The sequence below is a fragment of the Lichenostomus cassidix genome, chromosome 1 (assembly GCF_008360975.1).
Source record: "Lichenostomus cassidix isolate B80296 chromosome 1, HeHo_3.0, whole genome shotgun sequence".
NCBI lineage: Eukaryota > Metazoa > Chordata > Aves > Passeriformes > Meliphagidae > Lichenostomus > Lichenostomus cassidix.
In genome coordinates, this window is record NC_139479.1 from 87,963,154 (window position 1) to 87,981,938 (window position 18,785).

The following is an 18,785-nucleotide window of genomic DNA, read 5'->3' on the forward strand; positions in this document are numbered from 1 at the left end:
ATGAGGGTACAGGAACTGCCACACCTGATTTGAAGAAAAACATATATTAATGTGATGAAACTAAGAAAACAAGCTAAGACCTGAATTTTGATGGATTTTTTAAAACCATAATAATTTTATTCTTAAGAAAGCAACAAGGAGTTACAGAGTTTTACAAAATAACAGGCACTGTTTAGATAGACTTCACCTTATCTGGGCCCAGTCAATTTTGGGAGTTGGAAGTCCATAACAAAATTCATTCCTTCAGCCCAGACTTAGGATACATGTCAGTAGGTCACTTGCCCTTTCACCCCTTAAAAATTATCTGCCCCATGTTACTGTATAGCACCAATTGGGAATTTCCAGAGCCTTTCTAAAGGAAATGCCTTTATCCAAAACCTCTGGTTTTGGCAGCATGTTTTGATTGCTGTCATTCCTGTGCCCTTTTAGCTATCTCCTCTTGCCTCTCTTCACAACACTTACAATTATCCAAACCAATTACCTTTTCTGTTTCCTGTCTTCTCTTGTCATGAGTATTTTCACTCTGCTTTGACCTTTCTGATTTCCACGATGCCTTCATTTCACTTCCACTTTTCTAGTGAGAGGAAACACTGCAAAGCATGTCAGCTTGGAGTGTGTGGAGTATTGCTCTTGCCCTGCATAGGACTTGTGGACAGCACAAACAAAATCAAAGTCATGAAGATTGAGAGTGTGGGGGCTGGACTGAGAGCAACCTCAATGCTCTGCTGGAATTGGATCCTCTTTTCCAGTTCAGACTCTGCCATAACCATACACCTATTTTGAAAAACATCAAATGCTCAGTTTCTTCTAGTCAAATTCCTCAAGCTGAAATTTAGCCAAAGTTTTATTGGCCAAATTACAAACTTAAGCCAGGAGCTAAGGACTTGCTGAATCCACACGGAAGCCTCTCACTTTTTAGATAAGCCAGCATTGTGCTCACCAAGATACACAAGGCAGAAAAATTAATTTCCTTCCAGCTCCTAAATGTTCTGCTGACTCTGCTAATGGGAAGGACCACCAACACTGTGCTAGCTTGGCATGACCCTTAGATTAATAAAACAGCCTCTGACACGAGCCCACAGCTCTCCACTCCTGGTAAGGGTGAGATGAAGTGAGTACCTGCTGACATTGGCCAGGTGGGTATGGAATTCAGAGATGGAAGGGTGATCTCCCTTTCCTTGTACAGCTTTACCTCTTCCTGGGCCAGGTGAACTGGACTGACCTGAAGATGACTGTGGATTTGCAGCTTTGACTGGATGTGCTGAAGGTTACTTAACCAAATTTACAGTTTACAGAAATACACCTATATATTCACAGGAGCAAATACGCCTCTCTATAAATGAACACTCCGTGTCTCTCCAGCGTGCCCAGTAGGAATACCAGAAGGAAAATAATCCAGTCTCCTGGACATTCTGTGTACACCCTGGCTGATACCGAGGGGTAGAGGTTGCAACATTCTTGACTCCAATCTGCACCCTCAACCATCATATTTCCAGGATTACTATCTGCTCTAGTGCTACTCAGGCACCTCCTGCACAGGGAAGAAGCAAGATCTATCGTAATAAGGCTGGAACTGAAGTCATGCCATCTCCAGGAGCAGGGATGAGAACAAAATCCTCTGGAACTGATAGAAGGAAGCCAGGAACAGAATTGCAGTGGTGCTGGTGACACTGGCACTAAAGGTAAAATGAGCCAAATTCACACCTAACATAAGCCACAATTTCAGGGCAGCCACAGCCACCTACAGCAGCTAAGTGGCTGATTATGTGAGAGATTGTTCACAGGTTGAAATATTTCATGGTCTCATGCCAGCCTTGAACACTGACTTACTCTGAAACCTTATTATTTAAGCACTTTTTTTCCTCCCTAAATTATCCATAATTTTATGTAACTCCATTTTCAAGTACCCAGGATAGATACTGGTACCCAATTTTTGGATATGCATTTGCATATCCAAATACAGTTGGGTGCTCAGCATCTTTCAAAATCAGGCACATGATACATGAAGAGTGAGGCCCTCATGTAGAAACTTAGGAATTCTAAGTCTCAGGAATTCCTAGAGATCTAGAAAGTCTAGGAATTCTGGCTGGGTATTTTCACATCTGTCAACTTTGCTGGGTAAAACAAGGTGATCATATTGGACAACTCATATGGTATGTTTTGAGGACAGGAGAGTTTTTGTAAGCAACTTTAAAGAATGGCCAGTTTGGTTTTGTGTAGTGGTTTAAGCCTCAGGATGAAGGATCAGAGCATCTGGTTCTAACTGCCCCTGGCCCAGATTAGGTTCCCTGTGTTCATTTCCTTCAGTTTCCTTTTCATAAAACTGGGATGCTACTTGTGTTTTCTGCAGGAAACCTGTGCAGAGACGTGTATTTTCATGCTAAAGCATTATTAGACTTCTCAGAAAGGATCTCTGGGGGCAGAAAACAGAGTAGCATTTAAATATATATGAAAGTTCTGCTCCTCCTGTTCCTGAGACCATTCCACTGTCCCCACAGCTCAGACAACATGCTCCTGAGGGTTGTGTCTGGAGAAGAAAAACATCCTCATATGGTTAAAAATCTCACAGGGACCACTTAAGCTTCAAGTGTAGACAAGGCAGAGCTGCACTCAGGGTGGTTTTGGTCACCATGAAATTCATGCCCTTGATTACCAAGCACCCAGCTCAGGTTTATCAGCAACCTCTCTGGCCAAGAGAAGACTCCTTCTTGCATGGCCACCTCATCCCAGATCTGGACTGGGATAGAGGATGGCAAGTTTGGCATGTATCCATCTGCCTGAGCCAGTTTTCACCCGGCCAGCCCAGGTGAGGAGACCAACGGTCCAGGCCAGCAAATATCCCAGCTCCCAGCAAGATTCTCCTGCCTGAGACAGTGAGATGAAAGCCAGACATCATGTCCTGAGCTCACACTTCTGGCTATAAGCTTAAAAAAGAAAGGGGGTGAGTCAGTGCCCTGTGGCTGTGCAGTGGCTGGAAGCTGTCCTAAGCTGCCAAATAAATTCATGGCCATTTCACAGGAATCCCACCCACCACCACATCCATGGCATTTCTGACCAGCACCACTGAAATGGGTTCAAAAGTGTAATGAGACAGACACTGTTGGTAACATGCCTGTTTTCTTTCATCTGTTGCCTCAACAAGCCCGTTCTGGTTTAAGTTAGTATATTTATCCAAAAATAAACCAAATGTTAATCAGTTTTCTGCTCTGTAAAAAAATAAAAGATACTTATGCTCCAGCTCATTTAACTGAAGTAAACACTATCCATACTGTTACTGAATGAGTTGCTGAATGACTTTTCTTTTACAGAAAAGAACAGTATTCCTTTGACATCCTGTTTTCAGTTGCTTACAATTAGAATTTGCAATTTACAACTACAAAACTGAGTTGGTACAGCATTCTAAAAATTACCTCAAATATTCTTTAATGGCTTTAATGAATTTTCAGATAAAACACAGAAAGTTACTACCTTTAAATACGAAAAGTGAATTGAGTCTCTAAAATTGTTTACTATTTGGACGCTTCTAACAAAGAGCAAGTTTGTTTGCTTTGGTTTGGTTTGAATGTTCCCATGAGCTCAGCTTTAGGCTTGCACTCAGCTAGGTGTACTTGCCTGAGCCAGGGTCCTAAATGATGGTCTGGGGCTGTGCAGTGAATTCCTGAGTTGTCACTGGAGTTCTAATTAATTCACTTAATTTTGGGGTGTCCTTTTCTTTTGCTCATGTCTCAGAGGAGGTTAGCAGTCCCTCGGTCTGCCAGGCACGAGGGCATCTGCTTATGCTCCAAGAACTTGGCTTTCCATCCAATATGAAAGTGTCTCAGACTTAGTTGAGCTAAATACAGTAACTGCTGTTGCTTCTCTTGGGCACATGGTACAGGAGCAGCAGCCTACCTTCAAGGATGTGAGAATGCTGTTATCAAACAAGATCCTTATTGCTTTCTTCAAGATGCTGTTTTAAACCAGGAACAGAAACAGAAAGCATGTGATGTTAGTAAGCAGTGAATGAAGTTTTAAGAAATCAACGCAGGAAAAAAAAATGCAGATGTTTCAAACGCAGCTGGGGAAAAGCCAATTTTGTACGTCCAGAGGAGAGTTGGAAGCAACAATCTTTACACCTGAATTTCCAAATCTTCATCCCAAGAGCCCTGAAGGGGGGAAGCAGAGGGGAAGCAAGTTGCTCAGACTCTGTGCTTGAAAGTAGAGACCAAAGTCTTTCGAGTCTGCTCCCGCGACTCGCACATTCCCGTCAGCAGCACGGGGTCCGTCCTGTGCTCCACCTGGTAGAAGGGACAACTCCTCAAGTGTTCTGACATGCTTGGGACATTGTTGCGCTGCCAGTTGTGAACTCTGGAGAACAGGCTGCTGAACTGCCAGATCTAATGCAAGAGAGGGGAAAGGAATTGGGGAAAGAAAATGAAGATTTATTAATACCTGTCTATATTTACAGTGGGTGGGTATTATTCACTCTGGACAGGCTAATGAACATCTGATTTGCATGCCTGGCATAACACGTGAAAAAAAGGGTCTGTATTGTTATGTACCTTGTACTTGCTGGTTTTGCTTTCATTATCACCTTTCATTTTTAATGAGGAAGTATCCTGCAGCTTGGTGTCATTCCAGAGGAGGGCATGAGGAAATTCAGCATACCTGACCACTGCACCTCTACAGAAAATTCCATCACATGTGCAGTGTGGTCCAAGATATTTATAAAGCAAAGTGAGCACAGCATGCCTGTGTGATATGTATCTCAAAGAAACATGACTTCATAAAGACCTTTCAAAGCATCTATTGGCAACTACAAAGCAATTAACATTACAACACTGCTGTTAGTCACCCCACTCCAGAAAAGTCTGGGAAATCTAAGGATAAAGTTATTCCTAGATGACATACAATCTCGTAGAAAATAGAAATGTGCAATTAAACTTTTCTGATTCTGTTTGCAGTGATACCATGCACCATTTAATGATACACTAGCATGCAGTGATATACTTGTAATGAAGTTACTTTAATATTTGCTGTATACTATTAAATCAAATCAATTTTAGTCATAGTAGATTTCTTCTCCCTAAAAATTGTTTCTCCTTTGGGAAGAAGAACTATATATGGGTGTGTCATACTTAAGATTGCCTGACCCTGTCCAAGTCCTAAGTAATATAGCTATTACACACAGTAGTAAAGAAATTCAGAATAATTACAAACAATATTTTCAAGCAGGGTCTGTGCATTGGAAACAAGATCCCTGTGTGGCCAGTACAGAGATTCAACATGAAAAGGGTTGGATAGTCCTTAAATGCAATGTTGCTGGTTTGAAATTGAGCTACAATAACTGAAGTTAATTGTTCTATGATTGGGCAGCTGGAAGGTCTTTCTTTTACTGACAGAAGCCATATCCACCAGTAAATTATTTCAGTAGTTAATTCCTGGTGTGGATTGGGCTAATTCAGTTTGTGGCCACCAAACTTTGTTACACAGATTTTGAATTCACCACGTTTCATGTTTTTTCTTAATAGACAGTGCTTTATCTAAATAAGAAGTCATTAATTGATAGGCTTCTGTTTGATAGGAATCAACAGGTAGAAGTCTCCACAGCTCTGCTTGAAAGCCAGGTCCTTAGATAATGTCTGGGAGTCTTTCCTGGATCTCTAAATTCTTTGTTCCTAGATCTCTGTCTTGCCTGCTTGGTTAGGCTGAAGTCTCATGCTACTCTTCCAACAGTAGAGCTGTCAGTGTTAGATTAACAGTTGGACTTGATGGTCTTAAAAGTCTTTTCCAACTTGAATGATTCTATGACTCTATGATTTGATGTTAGAGCAGCTGCAAGGCTCTCAGCTAAAAAAAAACCCTGTAATAACTAATGTTCAGCTACTACTTAGATGTGTCTACATATTTCTTTCTAAACCTAAACAGCCATTAATGTGGTAATTTTCCAGCACAATGGGAGACCAGCTTTGCAGAGGGCAGTTTTCTATCTCCAAGCTGCTCCCTTACTCATGGCAATCCTATGAAAACTAATTATGAAAGCCCTTGGAGTTTGAAGTGAATGCCTGAACTCCTTTCATAGCCATGTTTCCTTGATCTTTACCTTTTTGGCATTCTAAAGCATTTTGACATATCCTAGGTTGGCTTGTTAAGAACAAAACCAAAAAAATATGAATTTCAAGTTCTTCAAAAATCCATGAATGCTCAAATATCAGGAATTATTATTGTGCCTACAAATGGTGCACAGGCAAATGGGTCACCCAAGATGAGCTTGGGTGGGGAGTTTCAGCTAGTCAGAAGATGTCTAGTTACACCTTCATATTTTTGCTAGATATACTGTACTGTTGGCAGCTCTGGACCCTGCCAACAAACCCACATGCAAATTCACAACCTCATGAACCTTCCCCACATCTGCATGCTCATATGCAGATTTTCTTGCCACTCTTGTGTTTTATCTGAAGAGAACTCATGACTCTTTTACCTGGTGTCACAGTCACTTGCCTTTTTGCGAGCTTTCCAGGTAGTACCACCATGGGAATATCTTTTCTTCTCCCAGACCAGCAGGACCATTCCCCTCTCTTGAAGAAGAGTGGCACAGATGTCTCTCATGAGCACTGATACTTGTGATAGCTGAGATAAACTGAAGCTGTCCAGGAATCCCGCAATGTACTTGAGCACTTCCACTGGGAGGCTGCTCAGCAAGTCCTTAGTTCTCCCTCGACTATCCACTGTGTAATTGCACTTTCCTGGTTCAGCAAGAAGGGTGTCCACCTCTGGCTTAATAGCAAATGTCTTGAGAGGCTTGCTGTAAATAACCTTGGCCTTAAGTCCCTCAGGGCGGAACTGATTTTGAACAAAAGGACATCCCAAGTAGGCCAGTGGGCAGCGATGCTGGAACCATCCATCCAGGCATGACTGGATATCAGCATGCACGTTCTTGAAGTGGAATGGGAGCTCATCCCTCCTAAAGAAATGATTGCAAGTGAACGTGAAAGCTGAACTGCTTTTGTTGTGTCTTCTGGTTACACATTCAGTGTAGAGCTCCATGTGCAGTTCTGGTGGGCTGTTTTCATCCAGAATATCTGCTAGAACTGCGCTGGAGGAGAAGGGCTCCAAAGAAAAGCTGTATGTCTGTGTTGCAAAATCCACAAAGAGTCCATCGATACCTCTTGCTTCAGAGATCTCATGGCCTTTCAGCTCTTTTTCCAGAGCACACAGCAGTGTGGCTTCAACTATGTTTGTCTTAGGTAGTTCTTCTAGGTTTATTCCCAGTTCTGAGGTATCCACTGACTTGTCTGAAGTTGGCATCTTGTGGCCCAGTGCATCTCCTAGTCGTGCTCTTTTGCCACAGTAACTAACTGGCACTTTGAAGGTGTAGACAGTCTTCACCTCCTGGGCTTCCAAGTTCCCATACACAAAGTCTTTTTCTCTAGGAGTGCAAGCGGCCATCTGGCCAAAGCGGATGAGCATTCCCCCGTGGTGTACCAGATACATGTTGTAATCAGCTACACCAACTTCCTTCTTCAGCCTCTCCAGAACTCCTTCTTGCCAGGGAGCCAGTCCATTCAGTTCTCTACTTGGTGTTACTTGTTCAGACTTTTGGCCCTTTCCCTCTTCTGCACCAGCTCCTTCCTTTGCCTTCTCTGTGGAGCTGGTAGCATGAGGGGCTGATGCTGTTTTCTTGGAAGTCTGCTCCGCCTTTTGTCCTGTGCTGGCTGCTGAGCCCGTTACCTGGCAAGCCAGAAGCTCTTTGCTGAAAATGTTCTCCCAGGTTTTGTAACTTCCCAGATCCATTCCCTCTTTGTCCTTTGCCAAATCTTCCCGCTCACGTTGGCTGAGCTCAGCCAATTGGTCATTGCCCTCTTGGGAACCACCAGCAGCTCCTCCCACAGCACCCGCTTCACCACCCACGGCTTCATCCATTAGTTCTTCCAGTTCATCCTTTTTCCTCCACTCTGGAAATAGTTCAGCTACTTTCAAAGTCCTGAAAAGTATCTTCTGGTCTCTGAGTGCCAAAGCTGTGTCTAGACATTCTTCATTCAAGGCCTCTTTCATAATATTCTTGTGCAGAGTTGTGTCTGAATCCACATTTGGCCAGCGATTCCACTCCATCGAGCAGCAGACAACACTGGCTGGACAGACCTGGAGGTGCTTCCCCAGCTTGAAGCGGGCCATGGAGAAAGGGCAGCCATAGGCTGAGTTGAGGCAGGATACTTGCTCCAAGGGGCAGAGTAATTTGTGCTCCTCCTCCTTGCACATGTGGAAGGTGGCCCCGCAATGCAGGGGGCAGCTGATCACCATGCAGGACACAGAGATCTCAATGGGGGCGCGGCAGTGCCTGCTGAAACATCGCTCACAGTGCCTGTGTTGCCCAGGGGGAGCTTTCTGGGCCCGGTGCTGTGTGTGGCAAAAACAAGAAGACAAGAGTTATTGCCTGAAGGAGCAAGGTTGGCCACAGACCCTCCCTGCCCATGCTTGATTTCTACACGAGATGCTCATATGCACTTCTAGAGAGAAAAAGGCTGTGAGAATGTGACTGCCAGCTCCATACAGTGACATATCACCTCTGATCCCCACAATACAGGCCTGGTAGCAGCACAGATATAGATAAGGTCCTTACTTGTTAAGGTATGAGCTGTTTTTTGTCCCAGTTTTTCACCAGGCTGTTGAAATCAGCGGGAGCACAGTGAAGGAGCATCCCACTTCCTCAGCACTGGGTAGGAAAAATTGTATTCCTTTTTCCTCTCTAGATTTGGCCTAGGCATCTTCTCATCTCCCCACAAAGACATGAATGTTGCACAAATGAACATCCCTTTGTTCTACACCAGTAAGGTCAAGAGTGAGGATTATCTTCAGGACCCCAACTCCCAGAGTACAAAACAGCCTTGGTAAGGGCTAATTTCCTTGGCCTTCTTTACCCTGCTTTCCTGATTTACCTGTACACTCCAGTTGTTGGATTACAGAACTAGAGGCTGCTCACTCACTACATGGAGAGACTTCCCTGGATACCTTCGAATGGTATCAGTAACTTGGCACAAAGAAGACTTGCTGCAAGTAGCAAACTCCAACTCCCAACTTTTGACTTCCTGCTCCTTCCTGTAGGAACTGTATACCAGCTTGGTTCTGGAATCACTGTGAATTTTTGTGGGAGGAAAAAAGCTAATGAGGAGGAACTCGAGTTTTATTCCCAAACAGGACACAGGGTGCTTTTCTTTTTTATGTGAAAATAGGAAAAAGATTTTTGACAAATCTTCCCACCACACATTTCATGCAGTAGGAACTACCATAGGCCAAACAGACTAATTTGGCTCTGAGTAAAGACAGATATTGGTAGTAAAATAATTTAGACTCTGTTTTATTTTTCCTAAGAAAAAGGAAAAATACTTCCTACTTCTTCCTAAAGAAAACACTTTAGTGTTTACCGAAATGTGTTTTCTTTTGCAACCCCAGGCTTAAGTGACCTAGCCCTGCAGAGAGCTGTGCTGCAGAGGAAGTGGGCTCAGGCTCCAGGGGAAGAGATGCTATGTGAAGAGCTTCCTCTCCCTTTCTTGAAGGTACTATCTTAATTTTCTGTCCTTCATACCTTCACACCCTGGCAGTGGAAGTCATGAACACTGGAGAATGGAAAACTGGGAAAGGCAATGCTTTTGGGTCCCTGCACTAGAAACCACACACTGGCATTTGAATTTGATCAGTTGGTCAGATCATTTGAATTTGATAAGTTGGTCAGCACAACTTTGTTCCATCTTTTGCAACTTCCAGTGCTGATCAATATCTGCTTACACCTCCTAAGGAACCAATCCCATTCCCTCTTGGCTCTGAAGAGTAAAGGAACACACCCTTGGTGGTCCCTTTACTCAGAGACAAACTTACACTCTCAAGTATTAGGCTCAGGTACCTTTACCTTCACAGGGAAAGAGCTCAAGACAACAATGCAGAAAATAATACTTTGTGACTCCCCAATATAATGTCCCTGCCTTGCCTTGGGAAGCACTGGCTTCTGCACAGAGGTGACACCAGGGTGGCCTCAGCCACACTGAGCCCTTAAATACCTGTGGTTTGGGATGGCACCTGTCCTGCTTTAGGCTGTTTAGTTATATCTACTTTTATGCAGCTCAGAGAAGCAGAAGATACAGATAGATTTATTTCACACTGGCGGCATCCTTGCTGCTCTCATTCTTGTAGCATTTTGCTGCAAATATAATCTCTAAAAATAGTCCCAGCCATGACTCGCATAAGGTCAGAGGAAGGCTGGGTACATTACACTGCAATAAAGACACAACTGTGTGAACAATACTTTCCACTGCAAAAGTAACTCTTGGGGAGAAATAATTGATAAAAAAAACCTAAATCAGAGGCATAGGCCTTATTGTTCTGCAAAACACAGAAAAGACCGATGGCAAAGTTTCTGGAGAGGAGCCTGCTTTCACATTACTGTATGCTGAAATAAACCCCATCCAAATCATGTGTAGAGGAAAAAAATACATGCTTTGTTTATGAAAAGTGACCATATTACGGCATTCAGATGCAGAATCAGTATTCCTCATTATTCAGGCATTTTTTAGTTGAGTTTACCTCATCTCTAACTTGTATATGCTGTTCTTTTTAGACAAAAGATATCTATGCCTCTCTTCTCATTGTCAAATCTGAAGGGACAGAGACTTTCTTTCTGATATTTATCAGGGTTTGAATGCGTCTTCTATTCTGACATGCCAGTAATCAGGAGCTCTGTATTTTAATTGATGATCTAGTTAGCTCTGGGGTTTAGTTGGTGGTATTATTGCAAGTCCACAAACTACAGAATTTCAAAATACTCAGCAGAAAGTTCACAAATTTTTGCCTCTGTAGGTTTGGTGCATAACATCCAGAGGCAGGTGACACACAGATATGGCAGGTGACAAAACATTTCTCTAAACATGTGCACTTCTTGAATCCCTGCAATTCGCAAAATTTCTTAAGATCTGGGTTAGGAAACAAACAAAAAAATCAAACCAGAAATGAGTATTTCAATCATGTTCAAGCTACTGTGTAAAGAAAGAATGCACATTAGAGTCCACAGTCTGTCCACTTTGGTAAATCCTTATTTTTAGACCACCATGACAGCAAATCAAGTAAGGTTTAAAAATATACAGCTGCTATTTTAACTGCAGCTATGTCTGTGTCTGAAGTGGACCTGTTCAGGGATAATAACTTACAGTTTACAAACCAATTAACGTTTATTTTCAGGAGATATATATTTAATTCAGTTGCAGTCAATGAGCCAAAGTAAGTGTTTTCTCATTTGGCATGTGCTATATGTGACTGTGTGACTGATCATTTGACATACTAAGGTCATACATGATACCTCAGCTCTTTGCACAGAACTAAGGGATGCCTCCCATTTTGAAGAAACATCAAGAAGGGCCACCAGAAACCCCAGATAATGACCCTAAAGAGTGCCTCTGAGATGAGACTGCAAATGAACATAAAACAATCTTTCTAAATTTTACATCGTGATAACAAGCTCCTAAAAAATTCTCATGAAAGTTCACATCTAAATACTGGAGCCAAGAATGTTAAAGTTATTTATAATGTTACAACAGAAGGAATGTGAATACTTTTAGTTAAGTGTATAGGGCAAATAGGAAATCTTCTCTATTTCTTTTAATCCTCGTTATCTAGTATATACTGTTTATTTATCATACTGAAATCTTGAGGGGAATGCAGTTAATAATTTTCTTACAGCATAAGAATTTTCATTTCAGTGTATTTACTATCTTAGATCTGATCATGTTCACAATAATGAATTTATCTTTGCAGTGCTAGACGTGCACTTGACATTGAAAAATACTATTGCTTCTATTTGCCAGGTGTAGAATTAAGGTTTAGAAAGATGAAAAAATATATAATTAAATATAGTATTTTATACAAATAAGTAAATATACATGTCAAGCATGGAGATGCTCAGGTTCTGATGGTTCACTTGCAGTTGTATGCTTGCTGCATAAAAACCCTGTCAGAGCCAGCTGTAGAATCACATTTTCTAGGACACCAATTAAGTCTTTTTAAATAAGTGATTTTTCTTTTCCTTTCATGCACTGCTCTTCCTCAATCACTGCTTGCTTAACACCTTGTCAAGAAATCAGGCTTGGGTCTCCTTTTGCAAAACAGGTATTTTTATTTCTTAGAGCTGAGGACAAAACCACTATGGCATTGGAAACCATACTGTATTGCATTTATACATGCATCTCAGGAACCCAAGTTTTTGTTAAGTCTTGTCCTTAGATACAAAATAAAAAACAAATCCAAGAATGCTACCACCTGGAATCATGGTGACCTCTAAATAAGTCAACCTCCACACCTCAACACCCACAGCAGGGACAGCTACAGCTTGAGTGACCCCCTTGGCACCAGGCACAGTGGGTCACTCTCCTTAATGGCACTCCTGCTCTGCAGTTGCCATTTAGACTGATCTTTCACATGCAAGTTGCCAGCCAAGCTTTAAATGAGGTAGGCTGAGTATGGTACAGCTCAGGGTAGCTGGAAAGGATAAGAATAAAAGGTGTAGATGAAAACTTCATCATTAACACTCATAACATTCCAGTGAGCATGAGCATGAGCACTTCTGAGGTGACCTTGAACAAGTTAATATGTATTTTATAGGGGCACTTTGATTCCAGGGCAATCCTGGTGAACTTCAAATCCTTAGCATGAGATGGGAGGAGGGATAAGGTCTTCTGTGAAATAACTTGGACTTGTTGGATAAGCCAAATGATAGGAGGATGAAGCTGTGACAATGAGGGAGCCACTGCTTGTATGTTCTACCTGGGGATGATCTGTCTGTGGCTGTGATGTTTCATGGCAATAATCACTACTTCAGAGTTACTGAACAGGTTGGATTTGCTTTATACTGAAAAAAAAAGTCAGGAATGGAGTAAAATAACAGTATAGTGCATCAGTTGGGCAAAGAATTCAATCCATGCTCCTTATTTTTCTTCCAGATCATGCCTGTTGCTCAGGTTCTCACAGCAGCACATCAGCTTCTCCTCAGCTCCCTACCCCTGACATGCAGGACTGTGGAGATCAAGAGAAGCTGTTGCACCATCAGGCCTCCCACTCTCCTGGAAAATCTGTGCTGCACACAGGCAGTAAAGTGGCACCAAAACTTGCTTGTGAGTTTTCAGACTGGTGAAATGCACTAGAGCTGTTACAGGAGGAGCAGGGAGACTTCAGAATAGTGAGGCACAGGTGACACAGGGCACTGCTGGTGGGAACCCCACACTGCACTCCCCACTAAAAGACCTGGATCAGCAATGTTTCTTGCTCCTCCCTACCTGCTGCAATGTAGCCATAGCTCACCTGAGACAAACCCACCCAAAAATTCCAGGTACTGAAATAGTCCTCTGGGCTGGTGGCATTGTGCAAGGTAGCCCAGCATCAGCATCTTGTCCTGGGCATGTTGTGGAGTCATGTGGGGGACAGGCAGGACAGGAGGCTGTGACACAGAGCTGCTCTGCTACTCCTCAGACATGTCAGGGGTCCCTGTGCTGTCCTTGGTAGAGACATATCCAAGCAAATTCTCACTTTGCATTGGTAACTAGGAAATGGGTTTGGTCTTTCTTTGAGTTTGGCAAGTGCTTTAAAATAATAGGTCTAGTTTTGCTGCACTTTGAGGAAAAAAATGAAAAGGGAGAATGGTCCAAACCATCTTTTCTCTTTGGGCTCAGGTTCTATTTTATGCCCTGGTAACAATCTCATTAACATGCTTTTCTGAAAGGTACCCAGTGTAGAGAATCTCAGAGCTATTGGTTAAGATCTAAGTAATAAAATAAAAACAAAGGAGATTCATGAACAAAAATTGCTAAGCAGGCACAAGATTAAATGGTACAGTAGTATCTGTAACTCTTGTAATTCTTACTTCATTACTCATTCAGTCTAGATTGCCAACATAAAGTTTGCAGTCTCAGTCTACAAAACTCATTAGATTTTAAGTCTAAGCACCTTTGTTACAAGATTGCTCTTGCCTCTCATCTGACCTTTCCTGTAGCTCCTTGTCTTCTCTTCATTCCTTGAAAATTACAGAAATTGAATTTTTGATTTATCATCTGACCTGCTGCTGAAGCTCCCATCTCACAATCAGTATCTTAGTTTTTAAAAATCCTGGATACAGTGCTGCAAACTATGGCTATTTCACTGAATATATTATGGAGGTTTTTTTTTTTTTTAGAGTAGTATGTCACAAAAGTGTTCACAGTTACCAGCTGCCTGTTTTAGGGTGTCATTTAAGACATCTCATGATTATTCTATTTCATCTTAATTACTAAGGCTGTTTTGAAGATGTCTTGATTTTCATAGTTTGCTACAGTAACCATCACATTGCATAAGGTTTGTCAAAAAAAGACTCCAACTCTATTTAGAAAACCTTACCTTGATCATAGAGTCTCTGTGCATGTACCAAACACTTCTCTCCTGGCTGTGCTCAGCTGGGCTGAAGTGAGGTGGGTGAGGGAGGACTGCAAGCAAAGAAAGAGAAGAACATAAGGACACAAAGCAAGCCCAGGCAGAAACATCAAGAAGTTTTGGGATGTTAAAAATAAAACCTGTGCATGTGACCGCGTAGCTCAGCTTACAGAGCTGTCTCTTCCACTGTATTTGTTAACACTGTCACTCCTGGAGCGATACTTCACACACAAGAGAAGAGGCAGAACAATAATGCTCTGTGCCCCCTGCATGAGAAGAAGAGATGAAAACCATCCTCCAGCCCTCTATCAGCTCCCTGCTGTGCTCTCTGATGGAGGTTTGCCCTTCACAACTTAATGCCCCTTGGTGACCACACCAGTTTGTGGTTTCTGCTGTTGGAATTGTCACCCAGTTTTCATTGTCACCAGATGCAGCAGCTGGCACAGACAGCAATGGTGGGTTTCTGATCTGTCCAGGCGGGATGGACATAGAGTGAGAATGGTCCAGACTTGAGCAGCTGGGCAGATCTACCTGTCCTTCTCCTGGGGACCCTCAGGAGACTTCCCAGCTTCAGTCCCTCCACTGCACAGTGAGAAGGTCCCACCAGCCACAAAGAGCAAGCCTGAGGGTACAGCTCCCAGTGTCACCCTTCCTCAGCCAAACCTGGGGAAGCAAAGGAGAGCAGTCATGTTTTATTGCAGGCATGGACCCATTAAAGCATTTAATGGTGAGTTCCACGGTGAGCATTTCATCCTGATGGTGATAAGGACAGGTAGTCCATGCCAGTGAGGTTCAGGGGTGCAGATGGGGCAGGTGCTGCTTCTCCCAGGGGAGTGCTCACCCCATCTGGCTGCAGACATCCCTTGTGACCCTGCTGCATACGTGGCCACCTCTCACCACCTCAGAAACATAGAACAACCCTTCTGGCTGTGGTGGCTTGGTGGCTTTGAGATTCTAAGTCCTCAAGAACTTGTTACTTTGTCTTATCTTTCTCTTTCCCTATCTGTGAGTCCCCAGTGATTCTCACGGCTTGAAACAGTACAGGCAACTGTTTTCATTTCTAGGGCTGAACAAAATGTCAGTGGGTGACAACCAAGGCTTGCTGGTGCCAATCGCAATTTAGTAGCGCTAAATATGGTCAGCAGTCTGGCTCCGTGGCCTTTTTTAGAAAGGGCTGTACTATCGTGATACCATTTTCTGGCATCTCATTGCACTGGGGAAAAAAAGAGCCAGGGGTAATATGCCTACACTGGAATTTAACCCAATCATAGTGTGATGACTGATCTGTTTACTCTGTCCACTTCCACCCTTCACCCCCCAGCTCAGAGTCACTTGCCAGCCTTCAGTGTTGTGGTCATCTTTTGAGGCGGTGTTTAAAAACATGCTGGGGGTGTGCCTTGCTTTTGTATGAAGAAAAATTCATCTCAAAATTGTGGTTTAGGAGTAAACTCCCTCCAGCTGTATTAACCCAGATTACAAAAATACTCAGGGCTTCAGAAGTTGACAGAAATGAAGCTACCTCCTGTCTTAATTTTGCCAGAACCTGATGTCATCCTGGGCTCAGATCTCTGTGCTTTCAGACACTTTGAACTCTGGTGGTGCTTTTTGCTGTTTCCACGCCTTGCTCCACGACTACACAGACCCAGACAGCCTGGATCTTCTTCCCTCTCTCTGGTATGCTGCCTCACAGCCTCCCTTAACACAAGGCCCCAAGTTTTACAAATCCTTGCCTGCAGGTGATGACTGTGATCCAAAAAGGCGTCATCTGTGGTGGCTTTTAAGGGCATGTTGTCACAAGACAAGCAGAATGAACACAGTCCACCATGCCTCAAAATATGTACTTGGTGGGGAGAAGGGAGCAGAAGAGCGGAGAGACAGGAAACAGGAATTCATCCTTGTATACCTGCATTGCATTAGCTCAACTGCACCTGCAACCAGACTTTTATCAAAACCAGAAGAACTTGAAGATCTCTGCTGCCACTCATATCTGTGCTAATTTGATTCAAGGAATCCCAACCAATACTGTAACCAGACCTCCTGCTGCATCACAGATGTGCTTAGGTAGGGTGCAAGAAATGTGAAATCCATGAAAGAAAAGTGGAACTGTTATTTATTTTTTGGTGCAAACACTTTGGAAGAAAGCTGTTGCCTGTCTGCTTTAACCTGTCTTAATTCTATGGTAGAAATGCCATCCTTCTATATGAAGCCCTATGAAATATACCAATGGATATATGTACACAAATATATGTCTCAATTGATATGGGAAAATTAACTGTGATCTGGTAGCCTTAGAGAGGTGAGGCTGCTGCCGCTCCATGCCCACGTCCAAGCAATAGCCAGGCTGAGTTTTTATTCCCAATAGGCACATGCACTAATTCACACATACACCAATTAAGCAAATACACATGGGCACAGATTACACATCCAGCCACAGAGAGCACTCACACACAGCCCTGGCAGCCTCATCCCACTCCCTGCTCCAGCTGAGCAGGATGGAGGTGCACTAGTGAGCAAGGATCTCTGTATATATGTGTATTCACAGAACTATTCACACACTTGCACAGTGTATCTCCTTCCAGGAGCTGGGCTCAGGCACTGCCCAGTAGCTGCCCCTCAATCCAAACCTCTGCAGCCCCCCAGTAGCCAACTCCCTGTGGTCGTGTGGCCATAAGTTCCTCACTCAGGGCAAGGTGTGAAAGTTTAATGAGAAGACAGGACAGGCTGCACTGATCAGGTGCAGGGCATGGACAAACCAGTTATATGTGACTGGCCCTTTTTATTCCTGTATGCTAAATTTGTTTCTCTGTGTCACCTAGCTCACCCCCTGATTCCTGCCCTAAACACTCCCTAATGAATCCTGTGCGAGCCAGCAAATGCTCTTCTCCTGCATCCTGTCCTGTGTTCCAGACTCCTGAACTCAGTGACATCCCCCATCCTAAAGGTGCTCTGGGGCTGAGGCTCCCCTGGGAGGGTGCTGGGCAGTGTTTCCCTTTCTCTGAGTCCTTAATTTGGGTTCCCACCTGCCGTTGTGTCTCTGTGCCCCTCGAAATGGGCCTTTAGCGGGCTGATGGCTCCTGGGATGGGCCTGGAAGCAGCCTGGCAGGCGCTGCTTGGGCTCCCCCTCCTGCCATCATCACCCTGTGCTCCCCTGGGGGTGTGCGGGCCCGCTTGTGGCACACAATCTAATGTATGTGTGAGTCGCACCGCACGCCGTGCCTGACCCGCAGCGGCGGCGGCTTTCGGCGCTGACTCTCTGGCCAGCGGCCGCCGCTGTGTCTGTGGCTGCCGCAGGACCGCCCGTGGCACACCGAGATGGCTCCGCTGTTCGCCGCACCCGCAGTGACGCGGTCTGCGGTGACACCGGGGCCGCCGCTACGGGACCTGCATTAATTAAAGTGGAAGTATCAGCAGCTGCGCTATCCGGGGCCGTAGCAGCCCCAGGAGCATCCCTGCCCCTTTCACCGCCTCCCTGCACGAAGCTCCCTGGCGGCGGCGCTGGCGGGCGGCGTGTTGCGGCCTAACACCGCCGTGACATTAGCGGCTGCTGCGCCATCGCCGCCACCGCCTCCGTGTCCCGGCACAGGACCCGCCCAGCCGGCCGCCGTCGCCCCTCAGGCGGGGAAGGACGCGGCACCTCCTCCCCGCGCCCCAGACCCGCCCGGGCGCGGCGCCTCCGCCTGTCGCACTACAACTCCCGCCATGCCCCGCGGGGGGAGAGGAACGCCCGCGCCCGCGCGGCTGCGCGCGCTGCTTGCCGGGAGCCGTAGTCTTTCCCCCGGGGCCGCGCCGTCCGGAGGAGGGCGCCGCCGCCGCCGGCCGGTCTCGCCGGAAGGGCTCTCCCTCCCAGAGGGCGCCGCGGCGCGCCGCGCGCGTGCGCAGTGCCGCCGCCAGCCAGCGCCGGGCAGGCAGGGAGGGAAGGAGGGAGGCAGGGAGGGAGCGGCGCTCGCGCGCCTCGGGCCCGAGAGGAGACAGCGCGGGGCCGCGCCGGGCCGGCTGCAGGTACGGGAGCCGGGGGGGAGCCCCGTTACCTCGGTCTCGGCGGAGCGGAGCTGACGGCGGCCGGGCGGTGCGCGGGGCCGCGTCCCCGCGGGAGGAGGGAGCGGGTGGGGATCGGCTGCCGGCGGCTCGGGTCGCTGAGGGGAGGGGGGCGGCCCGGGCCGGGGGTCCGCGCGCGGCGGGAGCCTCCTCACGAAAGCCCGGCCTGCGCGCGCGCGCAACAGGCGCGCGGGGGCCGCGCGCGGGGCGGGGCGGGGCCGGCGCGGCGGGAGCGGCGCGCGCGTGGGCCGGGATCGGGACCGGGATCGGGACCGGGACGTCGCGGGGGAACTGGGGAGAGACCAGCCGTCCTGCCCTGCCCGGGGAGAGGC

General features: G+C 45.7%; 2 protein-coding genes across 6 annotated transcripts in view; one reads left to right on the forward strand and one right to left on the reverse strand.

Annotated features, from left to right (window-relative positions):
* Positions 1-95: 95 nt before the first annotated feature.
* FBXO40 (F-box protein 40) lies at positions 96-18,557 on the reverse strand. 4 transcript variants are annotated; one of them, XM_085069157.1, is made up of 4 exons: positions 18,447-18,557; positions 14,386-14,471; positions 6,481-8,376; positions 96-4,376 (listed from the first exon to the last, which is right to left on the reverse strand). In XM_085069157.1, exons 2-4 carry the CDS (start codon positions 14,407-14,409, stop codon positions 4,179-4,181), a joined length of 2,118 nt encoding a protein of 705 aa, XP_084925283.1. In that variant the 5' UTR covers positions 14,410-14,471; positions 18,447-18,557; the 3' UTR covers positions 96-4,178. The 4 variants fall into 4 exon arrangements, with proteins under 4 accessions (XP_084925283.1, XP_084925273.1, XP_084925289.1 ...); XM_085069147.1 differs by lacking the exon at positions 18,447-18,557 and adding an exon at positions 17,439-17,799; XM_085069163.1 differs by lacking the exon at positions 18,447-18,557 and adding an exon at positions 14,950-15,089.
* Positions 18,284-18,785, forward strand: part of KPNA1 (karyopherin subunit alpha 1) — a 49,711-nt gene continuing 49,209 nt past the window's right edge. The window contains exon 1 of one of the 2 annotated variants that reach the window (XM_085069247.1): positions 18,284-18,417. The gene's annotated coding sequence lies outside the window, so the exon portion shown is untranslated. Of the gene's footprint in view, positions 18,418-18,499; positions 18,522-18,785 lie in introns of those variants that run through there. The other variant, XM_085069264.1, reaches the window with a different exon arrangement.

What these genes read in the sequence shown, in the direction of transcription:
- FBXO40 (XM_085069157.1), bottom strand. Translation starts at nt 14,409, where the DNA reads ATGCACAGAGACTCTATGATCAAG. An exon ending in ACAGAGACTCTATGATCAAG is followed by an intron (nt 8,377 to 14,385) that starts GTAAGGTTTTCT and finishes TGCCACACACAG; the next exon opens with CACCGGGCCCAGAAAGCTCC. An exon ending in CCTGGAAAGCTCGCAAAAAG is followed by an intron (nt 4,377 to 6,480) that starts GCAAGTGACTGT and finishes CTCTTGCATTAG; the next exon opens with ATCTGGCAGTTCAGCAGCCT.